Here is a 14,618-nt window from a genome sequence, read left to right on the forward strand (position 1 = left end):
AATCCTTCACTTTTAATAATATAACTATTGAATTTTATTTATTTTTTTATATTATTAGTGCAAAAAAATTAAATTTTCTAAGAATAAATACTTATTTTGCATATCCAACTCTTGAGAAACACGAATGTCATGATGTCATTCTTCACTTAATAGTAATGAAAAACAAGAAGGCCCTTTTGCATCATTACTTGGTAATTCCGAGGCAAAATGAATTGTATACTCTAAAGTCTAAACTGAAAAAGGAAGATTAGACAACAAAACCTGAAAAAAGAAGAAAAAGGTATGGTCTTCGTTCTCATCTACAACAATAGTTTCTTCATCTTCAATTAACTAAATACCTTAATAAATTAATACTAGAGATAATAATTATTAGCTCCACAAAACTTTAATTAACCAAAAGATTCAAATACGAAGCCACTTAGCACTTGCATCTACAAAGACAAAATTCTGTTGACTCCTTTCGGTATTGATGATAACATAGTTAAATTCATGAGCTATATTAAAATTAAAAAATAAAAAAGAGAATACTTTACCTTCGTCATTCTTTCATTTCTCCTTTTCCGTTTTTGTTTTGTTGTGCTTTCCTTGCTCACAAGTATTTGAACTTCCTTGATCTAGTAAATAAAATAAAATAAAATAAATTATGAATAATCTATCTTATTAAGGTTTATGACAAACATATGTGAGAATTTTCATTGGTATGATTGGATCTATGTCACATTATATTTCCAAATAATGTTGCAATAACAAGCACAAACTAGTCACTACCAAATTATTAATATTAAAAACATTAGAGGTCACATGCTACCAAGCATTATTGTATATAGATTTTCTTAAATATTAAAAAATGAAGTACTGTACCTTACTTCACGATTTAGTTATTTTCTTTAGTTTCTCTGTCCTTTTCCTTGTCTTCATCCTTAGTTTGTCTATGTAATAATAAACAAAAATTCCTCATTATGTAAGGAAATTATTATATATAGGTTATTAATTTTAAAGAAGTTGGTTTGACAACAAAAAATGGTATGATCTCATAATTTTGGTTAGATTATTAAATTACTATAAATAATCCTAAATGAATTGTAATGAACTTCTCAGAACAAAAATATAATTTCATATATATAATATATATATAATTGGTTGATGTCTTGGGTTGAAGGCTCTTGGTGTATGAAGCTGAGTGAGTGAGTGTGGAGTAACAACTAACAGTGTTGTGGGTTTTTTTTTTTTTCTCACGAAATTTTCCAATCCAATAAGTCAATCCGTTATAAATATGAATTTTATTTAAAAATTTAATTTGTCAATAGCCAATAAATAGTTGTATGTATAAGATAAAATTTAAATTTTAATACTTACATAAATAAATTAGTGGTTAATTATTAAATTAATTCAAATTAATTATAATAGTGTTAGTTATTGCGTGTGTGCTTTGTTAGACATTTTAATTTGGACACAATAGTCCAAGTAGACTACTATCCACTTATGTACGAAATATCATGATGATAAGTATCTAAAAATATTTAATTATATTAAGTGTATATTAAAATTAATTATTAAAATTTGTTATTAGTATAAAATATATATTAAAATATAAATATATATTAAAAATAAATTAAATAATATATATTTATATATAAATATATTAATAATTAATTTTAATAGCTAATTTTAGTATATAAATAATATTTTTGTATAATTATATTACTCAATTTCATGTGATATGACCCCATCTCCGAACACCCTTAAAAGTTGTGGCTAATAAGCTACAAAGCTAGGGACACAACCATCATGAATTGAAGACCAATAATTACAGTTATCAAATGGATAGGAGTGGAGCTAATATGTATATGATTAACTATTGATTCTTGGTTACACCCACTTTTTAATTTGCATCATTCTATAAATTAAATTATAATAAGAAAAATCTGGAATTTTCTTTCGGTAATTGTCTTTTTTCTCTCAAGTGTTATTGCCAAATGTAATTTTTTATCATATTTAAAAAATTAAAAATATTATTTATATATTAAAATTAGTCATTATATATTTGTGTATAAATATATATATAATTTAACTTATTTTTAATATATATTTTATATTTTAATATATATTCTATATATCTTAATAATGACTGATTTTAATTTACGCATAACATGATTGATAATTATAATATTCTTTAATGGAGAATGTATGTGTTCATGGCAATGCCAATAAACGGTTCCACGAAATAATAATATACAGCAAACAAGTATACAGTTTTGAAAATTTGGTAAAATTTATTTGTTGAATTTATTTTGAGTGCGAAAATAATAATAGTTCATCCTTAATCATTAGTACCATTCATTTGAAATTAAACGGCTTTGCATGGATCAAAATATTATACGAAGAACCCATATAAGAATAAAATGGAAACAAAGAGGGGTGAGAAACTTGATGGCTTGCATCATTGCATCATTGCATCATTGCATGTATATATTGATGGCGGTTCATGGTTGGTGGTCCCTTTGGTTATAGTAGTTCGTTCATTATTGTACCATCTTATGAGTTATGAGAACTTTTGTCATTTGATAAATGCCACACGTGCACTGCAAAATTGGCAATTGGAAATTTTTTTTTTTTTTTTTTGGTGACATTGGCAATTGGAATTTGGATATACATAAAGTGGACTTCAATTTGATTTAATTTAAAATTTCCCAATCACATTAACCCTGACTAATAATGGATCATTGCCATAATGAAATCATCCCATCATATTACAATTCGGTCCTCCTACGCATTTAAACACTTTTATCAACTAAATCTAATTAAATTGACCAAATCAAACAAAATTACTCACAAAATACGTGCCTAAATCACCACACTTTTTTTTCTTTTTTCAGTATTTTTTTTCATCGTTACTCTTTTATTACTACTAATATTACTATATTTTTTTATTTTTTCTTTTCCTTCTCCAAATAATTATTGCAATATTTTTTATATTTTTTTATTTGATTTTTTTTTCTTTTTTTTTTGTATTCTTGTTAAAAAGATCAAATAAAAAGAACTATAAAAAAGTAAAATAATAAAAAAAACGATAATAATAAAGAAAAAGAGGAAGAGATAGAGAGTTTTAAGCTATGCAGATTTTATCAAAAAAATAATACAAAATTTTTTTAACTGTGACACTAAAAAAGATGATAATGAAGAGGAGAAGGAGTTGTTATTTTAAATTCTGACACAAAAAAATTTTAACTGTGCCATTTTTAATTAAATGATGTACTTTTCTTATCATTAAACTAGTTGAGTGGTATTAAACTATATATAGAGGTTTAGTCATTTTTATGTCATTTGCAACAAATGAATGTATTTTGTTGGTTGGGTAAATTTAGATTTTTAAACTTGTGATTCTTTAAAAATTTCTTATGTCATTTACTAAAATTTTTTGTGTTATTTCTAATTAAATGATGTATTTTTGTTATCATTGGATCAATCGTGTGGTATTGAACTGATATAAAAGAGATCTAATCATTCACGTGTGAATTGTAATAATTTAATGTGTCTTTTAAATCTAAAACACATTGAAATATATTTTGTGAGTCGATTTTGAATTTGTGGCCCTTTAAAGATTTTTTATATCATTTACCAAAATTTTTAATGTCATTCACCTAAAATTTCTATGTTATTTATCAAAATTTTGGTGTCATTTATAACTAAATGATGTGTTTTTATTATCGTTAAACTAATTGTATAATATTTAACTAAGAAGAAGATGATGGTGGTGATGATGATTGTAATAATGAAAGAGGGGAAGAATAGAAAAAAAAAAAAATCAAATAAAAAAAAAGAAGAGGAGGAGGTAATGGTAGTAGTGGTAGCAATAACACTAACGATAATGAAAAAAAAAAAAGAAATAACCGTGTATGTACGAAAAAAATACATACAAAAAAAATGCATAATTTATTTGATTAAAAAATTATTTAATTGTCTAATTTTTTTAATTGCAATTATAGGGTCCACCAATATTTTTATAGGGTCCACCAATTATGGTCCTGGTTTAATGATATTATATTAACATGAGAAATTAAATAAATACTACTATAATGATATTTCTTTTAAGCTATTAGGTGCAAATCTTTGAATATCCATTGACTAGAAGCCAATGACTAATTTCTAATTTCTAATTTCTAATTTCGTCTAAATTCGCTTTCTAAGGGTAGGGAGCTAGTCATGAAACCAACAGCATTCACATTGCTGTTAAGTATCGAATTCAAGACATAATACTCAAACAAGTCAAACAACTATTTGTATTAGGCCCTGTGATTTTTTATAATGATATTGATGAGATCAAACCTCAACATTCTAATTGGGGTGGTAACCGATCTGGTGAGTTAGCCCACCACCATAAAGGAATTTTTATTTTTATCTCGGAAATTAAAAAAAAAAGAAAGTATTATATGAAGTTAATTAAAATATAAAATATAATCAATAACCAAATAAGTAATAACCAATTAATCATAAGATCTAAGGAGGAGAGATTAGTCAATTAGTGATTTAGTCATTTAAGATTAAGTTAGATGTAATTTTGTTTATTTTTATGGCCTAAAAAAAAAATACAAATGTCTCATCTGTCAGTCCACCTATCAAAATTTGCAGGTCAACCGGACAGGTTTAGCAAATATATATTTTTTAAACATGTCAATTTTTTAATTTGTCTATATTTTTTGAGTTAATTAGATTGGCACGATAGATTTTGACCTATTTTGTCACTTCGAATTCTAATGCTCTTACATGATAATCACATGTTTGATCTTATGCTAATCGAAAAATTCAAGAGAAGTAGTGTTAAGTGAATCCAGAATAAAAAAAAATGATGGCGTACACATTAGCTTATATATTAAGTTAGGTTATAAATAGCATTCCTTAATTAAATTGAAAGCTTATTAATTTTGTCATATTTATAACATTATAACACCACCCATTTGCAGCAAGGTAGCTTGCCAAATCTTAACAAAGAAGATAATAAAATAGTCCTATCATATCATACCAAAAAAAAAAAAAAAAATTCAAATATGCTAGTAGACCGGTGTTTTAATAATTTTGAATTGTTGATCTTAATTATATATATATATATTTATTTTTTTAATTAAATCAACTATCAAAAATATCTGAAATACTGGTATATTTGAAAATTTTCCCATACAAAGCAACACATTTAATTATGCTATGACAATGTATCATTGCAATTTGCAACTCCTTCAATGTGTGACTCCTAAGTTTTCAATTTAGTTTTGTAGACCGTTCATGGTGCTCCGCTGAGGTAAGCTTTTTGTTTTTATGTCAATGAAGAAGATGATATATGACTTACAATAATTCAATTATTAAAATATAGAAACAAAACACCTCTTGGTTACACATAATCTTCATCATGTTAATTAAAAGGTCAAATCACTGTGTTTATCCCATTATTTGGTGTCCAAATATTTCCTTAAAATCTGGGTCTATGCTCCCTAATCACCAATCACTACTTTCCAAATTCCAATAGCAATAAATTATTAAAAAGGAGAGAGAGTTAAGGGATACAAATGAGAGTTTAAAAAAGATATTCTTTGCACCTAAACCTCACTAAGTTGAAGTTGTCCAATCATGTTCACCAGTCAATATATGTATACCAATTTCCAAGTCAATTTTGCTTTCTCAATTTGTCATATTTGATTAAAATTAAAAAAGGTTTACTGGTTTTGGGGCTTGAGGATGTTAATTGGCTTGCCTTTTCACTTTGACCTTTTTCTCTTTCGTTGTTAGTAAAGAAAAAAGGAATATCCACGGTTTAGTCACGACGAAACACTCCTAAGTAGCGTTTGATTAGGAAGATTGAAATTGAGATTAGAAGACTGAGATTCATATTATGTTTGGTAGTCAAAAATTAAAACTAAAATTTTAATTTTTGCCTCCAAAATTTCAATCTTTTTAGTATTTCTAGAAAGTGGGAATATAAGGAATTAAAATTTTAAAAATAGAGACTGAAATTTTAGTAATATTTTTTATTAAAAATATCTTTATTTAACTTTTTAAATTTTAAATTTACCCTTCAATATTCATATTTATTTTAAATTAAATATAATACTGAAACATAACTCATTTCAGTATATTTTATACCAAACACAGTACAGAGACTTAATTGAGTTAATTCAATCTCAGTCTCTCAATCTCTATCTTCCACTGTAGAGGTCCATTTAAATGTCTGGCCATATTTAAGATGTTTGTCTTTCATTTGTTGGGTTAGTGAATTCCAATGGCCAGGTCAAAAAGTAGCACGGAAACATACATTGGTCCTTTAAACCCGGAAATGGGTCTCTTTGTAGTAATGGGGTTAGGCAAAAGGAAAAAAAAATGGTTATACACTTATTCCATCTTTCACCAATGCACATCACACTCCAACGAGGATCAAGTTCCAATCTTTTCTTGATTGTGGAAGGTTTACCGTTTACCTCTGAATGATGATGGTTTAAAGTTACTTTGGGGGGCAAATTTAGGATCCTTGACCACAACTTTGGACCACCCTTGATTTGAAGCTCCCATGATGTAACTAAAAAAGGATAGTTGGAAGCTTGTGTATCTCCAACTGCTAAAGGAATTTTCAATCAATCATTCATTCTGCATTTGGATATGATTTGGATACATCAACTATATGAAATGTCTAATTGATATTATTTGGATTTAATTTTCTGTCAACATGTGCTCTACTAAAAGTGTAAGAAGGATACAATTAAATTCCATTCTGCATAAAAGTGGGAAGAGGAAGAAAAAGCAATATTATCAGCTGAAGTTAATTTGCAATATGAAAGTTGAGGCTAATTAAGAGGCAAATCAATTTTTTCCCCCATTCAGAGGGAAAATGTTAGATGATGCTTCATCTCAGCAGTATTCTTAGTTCAGTTTAAACTTCAAAGCTTTAACCTCTAGATCTCAAGAGACAAAATTTACAAGTCAGCTAACCATATAGACAATGATCTTTCACCTCACTCACTCAATCACTACCATTTAACCAAAACAGTGTCACCTCCCAAAACATCTCATTATTGAAGAGGTAAAAGCAGAAGTCAGAAATCTCATTCCAGCAGATCCACCAGGAAAATATGATATAGCATAGTATCCAAGTGACAGAACCTGCAAGTATAATTAAAATTTCAAATGCAATACTGATCCTGATGGTGTGTGTGAGAGAGATAGAGAGAGATCACATTACAATGAATATACTCCAATACTATACTTTTTATTGGTGAATTATTATCAAAAGAAATTTAAGCATAAATGGGATAAGTACTAACACGATCCATCACAGCACATAATAATATTATTTGATCCATGTAGACTACCCCATCAAGTGGGATAAGAGACTAATGTTGAGGATTGTAAGTTGCTATCTTGGAAAAAAATAAAAAAACTTCATAACAATTCATAGTCATTTAATATAGTTTTTATATAGCTTGTTATATATATATATATATATATATCATTTAACTGTATTAAAAAAAGAACAATTTGACTAAAAAAGAATAATTATTTCCTCTTTATTTTCAAGGTCAAATATTGATAAAAATGATCTAATAGAGAATCATAATAACAGTTAGAAATAGAAAATATATTTTATAAAAAGCTAAAAAATGGTGTCTGTAATTGCTAAACCTATATGCATACACACACAATAAGAGCCAGTTCTACAGCCATAGTTCTTAGAACCATGTCATGATATTCACACAAATCACAAAAGCTAGAAATAAGGCCATTTAAAGTAAGACTAGCTCTGCGATATAGAAGTTATTGCTGACAATTGCTATGAAAAGTTTGTGTCATATACAAGTAAAAAAATTATTTGAGCATACATCAAATCAACATCAATACTGAAGCATATGAAGGGTAATGCTAAAAAGATGTTAAGGATATACCTGTATAACGGAGAACATCACAGAAAGAACATAGCTATGGCGCACCATTGATACATATATGGTACCAATCATACTGCCTATAAAAGCCAATGTGAAAGGAAGCCTCTGAAAAATAATCATGAGGAACGACAGTAAGAACAAAGCAACAGGTACATGAATCAAAACAAGGAGGCTACAATTTTCCAAAAATCCCAACAAATTATTGGTCAAGGTTGTAAATATTACTACACAAGCAAGGAAATGGAACTCTAGTCAGTTACCTCCTTCGACAGCATGTGAGCAAGCTGATTCTTTGGACCCTTGAGAGCAAAGAATGATCCAATAATAAATCCACATCCAAGTGTAAAGCAAATAGCAAACTTCTGGGGCATAACCACCATTACGGGCAGGAACAATGTAAATGCTATGAAAATGAAGAATATCCCACTTGCCAGAAACAAACCAAAGTACACGAGCGATTTGCCGGAAGGAACATTACTAGTGGCAGACTGGAAGTTTCCTGGTAAATCTCTCACGCCTTTAGAAACCCTACACAATTATAAGAGAGATAGATTAACTACTTGAGGACAGCATGTCCTTTAACCATGACCCAAGAAAAATTTCAGGAAATTGCAAATGCCCACTATGAGTTTGTTTGACAGCAATTTAGATCATCACAAGAAAAGAAATTTAAGAACAATAAAAAAGATCTCCCACATTTAGATAAGGTAGAAAAATAGTCCATCTTTCCAGTGTCAAAAATGAATACCCATCCAAGCATCAATTCACACGAGGACAACATGACACTAGAGTAATTATCATCAAAGACATTAGCAATTTTATGCTTCATAATTTACAATTGGAAAGAGGATCTCAATCACCGCTTTAAATAATAATCTACTCACATAAAGACAGCTAACACCAGCAAAAACAATCTTTTAAATGATCATGAATCAGCTTCTCATAATACAAGTTAACTGTCAACAACAACTAAGCCTTGTCATACTAGGTGGAATCGCCTACATAGATCAAATGGCATCATATTTAGCCATCTAGCTGACCCAACCTGACTGCACCACATATGGAACAAATAAACTTATTGTTTGGCATGCTTCCTTCCTTCTTTCCATTTATGATCTCTTGTCCATATTGTTGGCTAGTGTTCCTGTGACCCTGCACTCAGTAGAGAAGGAACATTGGATAGACATTTAAACATCATTATCAACCCACCAACTGCACCACCTCTGAGACACCCTATATAGGAGAAGGAGCAGATGCTTGCAGCATGATGCTGTCCTTGTACCCTAAAGCAGAAACCAGCAAATACGATAAAATATCCCTTTTTCCCCCCTGATGCACTCTATTTCGTTGTGTAGTGCATAACTGAGAGTGGCAACTCCTTAGTCACTGCACACAACAGCTCCATTTCCCCTAACATCACATTTAAATGGCAGACGACCCATCAATAAGAAGTGTTTGAGCAAGACATCAAAGAGGGACTTGAGACTTGAGCAGTCTTTGTTCAAGTTTTGTTCTCATAAACCAAGATCTTGAGCTCTAATACACGAATCATTTCTACATGTTAGCTATAATTCATGTTGATTTATTTCCTTCTTGTCTAGCTGTGTTGCAAATACTCTTTTACTGTTCTAAAGCATCTAGCAAGAGATAACCTTTTGCCAACATCAAACAATAGCTATCTGCAGCTTTTTCCTGATACTTCAGATTATAACATGGTCTTGAATGGATGATTGGATATCCATACATCGAAATGTGTCAATTGAAGGGTTGACACTTCGAGTTTCAATAGTGAAAATCAGCGTTCTTCTTATTTTTGTTCAAAGAATATCTTTGAAGTCTTGGCCCACATTTCTCCAACCAAAAACTATAAACTAAGTTCAGGAGTTAGTATGTTAAACTTACGCTGTCATTGCAAAGTATTTCAAGGGAAGAAGATGATTCTGGGAAAAACAATCCAGCTTAAAAGGAATCTCTCAAAAGCTACCAGTTTTATCTCGACTCCAAGCTCAACTAATTCTACATACCAATACCATCTAAACTTTCCATGACATTTCCTCAGTTTTTTCAAGCTATAAATAATTCATGAAGGTTTTCATTCTAAGACAATATAGCATTTTCATTGTAGAAGAGGAAACACAAAATACCTAAGAGAACCCTTTTCTTTGTTGAGGCAATGAGCGTCATCAACAAAATGGGTGGGTGGGGGGAATGTAAAAACAAACCAAAAAAACCAAATTGTCTACATCTACAACACTTCACACTCTTTCAAGACATCAAGAATTCTACAAATCTACTCTTCAACCAATGTCTGAAACCCTTCGTAGTTGACATTCTAGCTTTCCATAGTTTTGGAAACGAAACTAACATACTTCAAAGTTTCTTTTTCTCTTTCAAATTCTAATCCCACAGAAACAGTATCACTTACCAATAAACCCTGTAATCCAAGTGAAAATCTTGCAATTCCTCATCATAACTAGAATGAAATAACTTAAATCTCTTCAAATTACAACTATGCCATATCCCATACCGCACTTAGATCCCCAGATCACTAACATAGACAGTCAAATGCACAACCTACGAACCCTAAAATGACATATTTGAACAAGCAGAGAGAGGAGCTTACACGCTAAAGGTTCCTGAAACGGTGTCGTTGGCGGACCTAACGGCGGATTCAATATCAAAGGGCATCAAAGTGGAGGATTCCTGAGAGGCGGCGTATGAGTTCCAATCGGCCAACAAAGACGACGACGTTTGCATCTGATCGTCGCCGCTGCTACTGCTTTGTCCCGAAAACCAACCCTGCATTTTTTTTTCTTTTTCCTTTTTCGAACTCGAGAGAGAAAACGAAGAAGATAGTTTATTCTGTAATGTGTTTTTGAGTTTTATTTTCGGATACGTGAAGTGGAATTTGGAATCAATGATCAGTGGTTAACTTATTATACGCTGGATTAGCTGCGAAAGAATCATAGTTCGGTCTCTCCATTCCTGCTACGAGAAATTGATTTGATGACGATGATGATCAAGACGGATTTTTAATAAAAATAAAATAAAATTATTATAATGTTACTTTTATAAAAATTATTTTGTTTTAATTGATGATCAAAAAAGTTTTTAATTTTTATTATAGATCAAATTAGTTCTTCAATCCAATCGCCATTAACACTACGAAAATATCAGGAAAATAACAGAAAATTAATTTAAAGTAAGCTAAAATTATTTTATTTTCTATTTATTAATTATTGTTTATTTTATTTTATATTTTTAATAATTTTATGTTACATACATATACGAATGTTAAATTAAATAAGATAAATTTAGATGATTGTCTCTCTAATATTGTTGCTAATATTATTAATGAAAAATTGACGTAAACAAAATGTCAACTGTGAATATTATTAGCTAATGAATTATAACTCAAATGACATAGTCTCCTCATACTCAATTAAAAAATTACGGGTTCGAATTTTCTATTTTTGATTAAACAAAAAAAAACTGTCAATATTATTAACTTGACTTTAATTTAGTATTCATTCTTAACTTGTAATTGATAATATTATCTAGGAAAATTCAATGTCAAAAATCATTAAAAAGAGATTTTAATTAATAAAAAGGACTAATTATACCAAAATTAGTAAGAAGGGTGAAATAGATATTATATTAAAAAAGATCATCAAATAAGACTTGAAATGATACAATTATTCTATTATTTTCGTTTTCTTTCTGTGTAGAGAGATTTTAAGAAAAAATCAAGTAAGATAACATAAGATGAGAAAACACAACATTTAACTCAAAATTCTAAGGTAGCAAGTTAATGAGTCTCTCATCTTATAAACTTCTCACTCTTCCTTGTTTTCTTTTATGTGGGACTAACTTCATACACTCCTCACACTTGCAATATTAACATGTCTCTCGAACCTAGTTGTTAGCTAATAAGTTAGAGAACTTTTGGATAATATTCTAAACCAAAATTTAAGCTTAACTATTTGTAAAACATGCTAACTATTGAGCAAAACACATTGGGCTTGTTTGGGTGAGCTTTTTAAAAAAAATATTTTTTCGAGTTATCTTTTTTTAAAAGATCTTATGGAGAAGTAAAAGTAATTTTATGTTTGGATATCTCATGTAAAAAGGTCTTTTTATCAATCAATTATGTTTGGGTATAACAATATAAAAGTACTTTTTTGTTTATTTATTACATGAAAAACATCTTTTTTTTAAGAAAAAAATATCTTTTAAAAAAAGATGTAAATTACATCTTCTCAAAAAAGATCTTTTTTGATTTTACTAGTGCTTTTACTTTTACTACTAGAAATTTGCCAAACACGTTAAAAAATAAAAAAAGATATTTTTTCATTGAAAAAAGATCTTTTTTTTTAACAAAATAATGGCGTCCAAACATGCACTAACTATACGACTAGCTCAGAGATTTAAAACAAAGCTCTTAGTCTTAAATATGAATGAGTTCGTGGTCATGATTTGAAGTTAACTACTTAGTAAAAAATGCTAATAAATTTTGTACAGTAAGTAATATTTGTTATAAAATAACTAAATAAATAAACAAGAAAGAGGTAACAAATAAAATAAAGAAATATAATTAGAGAAAGAGAGAGAAAATTGTGTTTTATTGCTTTTATGTGTGTAAACAACGGAGGCTTAATCTCCTATTTATACATGTATAAGGTTTCATTTTTCAAACCTTATTAAATGCATTTTTTCTTGAGAATATTCAACCGCCCATCATAAATGGGCATCCACCTAATTGATCTTATCACAACACTCCCCCTTGGATGACCATTTAGGATTATTGCCTCATTAAAACCTTACTAAAGAAAAATCCAGTGAAAAAAAAAACTTAGTGAAGAAAAAAGAGTACAATATCCTTTAGTGATGGGGACTGCCTCATTAAAAACCTTGTCAAGAAAAACCCAATGGGAAAAAAACCTGACCAAGGAAAAAAGAGTACAGTCTCCCTCTCTTGTCGACATCATTTAATGTCTCGAAATCGGCGCATCCCAATCTCATATACCAATCTTTCAAAGGAGGATTTTGGGAGTGATTTTGTGAATAAATCTGCCAGATTGTCACTTGAGCGGATCTGTTGGACATCAATTGTCCCTTGATTTTGAAGATCATGAGTGAAGAAGAATTTGGGAGAAATATGCTTTGTTCTATCACCTTTGATATATCCGCCTTTAAGTTGAGCAATACATGCTGTATTATCTTCAAACAGGACAGTTGGAGCTATCTTCTGATCAATCAGTCCACATGATGACAGAATATATTGGATCACACTTCTCAGCCAAAAACACTCGCAACTAGCTTCATGTATCGCTAGTATTTCAGCATGATTAGAGGATGTTGCTGCAATCGTCTGTTTCGTGGACCTCCATGATATAGCTGTACCACCATATGTGAATAGGTATTCTGTTTGAGATCTCCCTTTATGTGGATCAGACAAATATCCAGCATCTGCATAGCCAACTAATTGTGACTTGGATCCATATGGATAAAACAATCTCATATCAACCGTTCAATAAAGATATCGAAAGATTTGCTTGATTCAACTCCAATGTCTTCTGGTTGGAGAGGAACTATACCTTGCTAGTAAATTCACCGCGAATGATATGTTAGGTCGCGTATTATTAGCAAGATACATTAGCGCTCCAATGGCACTAAGATATGGTACTTCAGGACCAAGGATATCTTCATTTTCTTCTTTAGGATGGAATTGATCATTTTCCACATCCAAAGACCTTACGATCATTGGGGTACTTAAGGGATGTGACTTATCCATATAAAATCTTTTCAAGATCTTTTCTGTGTATGTTGTTTGATGAATAAAGATCCCATTTTTTATATGCTCGATCTGCAGGTCGAGACAAAATTTAGTCCTTCCAAGATCTTTCATCTCAAACTCTTCTTTTAGAGTTTTTATAATTGTTCGAATCTCTTCAGGAGTTCCAATGATATTTAAATCATCAACGTACACAGCAATTATAATGAACCCAGATGCAGATTTCTTTATGAAAACACATGGGCAGATATCATCATTCTTGAATCCATTTTTGGCCAGATACTCAGTAAGACGATTATACGACATTCGTCCATATTGCTTTAGACCATATAAAGATCTTTGCAATTTAACTGAGTATAACCCTTACGAATATTCATTGGATGGTTTAGATATCTTTAATCCTTCAAGGACTTTTATATAGATATCCCGATCTAATGAGCCGTATAAATAGGCTGTTACCACATCCATTAAATGCATATGCAGCTTATGATATGCAGATAAACTGACCAAATAGCGCAATGTTATCACATCCACTACAGGGGAATACGTTTCTTCATAATCTATACCGGACTTTTGTGAAAAACCTTGTGCCATAAGTCGGGCTTTGTAGCGCACGACTTCATTTTTCTCATTTCGTTTTCTCACAAATACCCATCGGTATCCAACAGGTTTTACATCTTCTGGTGTACGGACTACAAGTCCAAAGACTTTACGTTTTGCAAGTGAGTCTAATTCAGCCTTCATGGCTTCTTCCCATTTTGGCCAATCATTCCTTTGTCGATATTCATCGACTGATCTTGGCTCAAGATCCTTACTTTCATGCATGATATTTAATGCCACATTATATGCAAATATTTCATTGACAATTGTCTTATTTCGATCCCATTTCTCTCCTGTAAATA

General features: G+C 30.0%; 1 protein-coding gene across 2 annotated transcripts; it reads right to left on the reverse strand.

Annotated features, from left to right (window-relative positions):
• Positions 1–6,789: 6,789 nt before the first annotated feature.
• Positions 6,790–10,936, reverse strand: LOC107614958 (protein transport protein sft2). 2 transcript variants are annotated; one of them, XR_015902205.1, is made up of 5 exons: positions 10,546–10,933; positions 8,183–8,450; positions 7,923–8,027; positions 6,961–7,143; positions 6,790–6,890 (listed from the first exon to the last, which is right to left on the reverse strand). XR_015902205.1 is itself a non-coding variant. In XM_016317107.3 (4 exons), the coding sequence occupies exons 1-4, from the start codon at positions 10,725–10,727 to the stop codon at positions 7,033–7,035; spliced, it is 666 nt and encodes a 221-aa protein (XP_016172593.1). In that variant the 5' UTR covers positions 10,728–10,936; the 3' UTR covers positions 6,790–7,032. The 2 variants fall into 2 exon arrangements, 1 of the variants encoding a protein (XP_016172593.1); XM_016317107.3 differs by having other exon boundaries at positions 6,790–7,143; positions 10,546–10,936.
• Positions 10,937–14,618: the final 3,682 nt, after the last annotated feature.

The sequence above is a fragment of the Arachis ipaensis genome, chromosome B1 (assembly GCF_059453495.1).
Source record: "Arachis ipaensis isolate K30076 ecotype BB chromosome B1, ASM5945349v1, whole genome shotgun sequence".
NCBI classification, from domain to species: domain Eukaryota; kingdom Viridiplantae; phylum Streptophyta; class Magnoliopsida; order Fabales; family Fabaceae; genus Arachis; species Arachis ipaensis.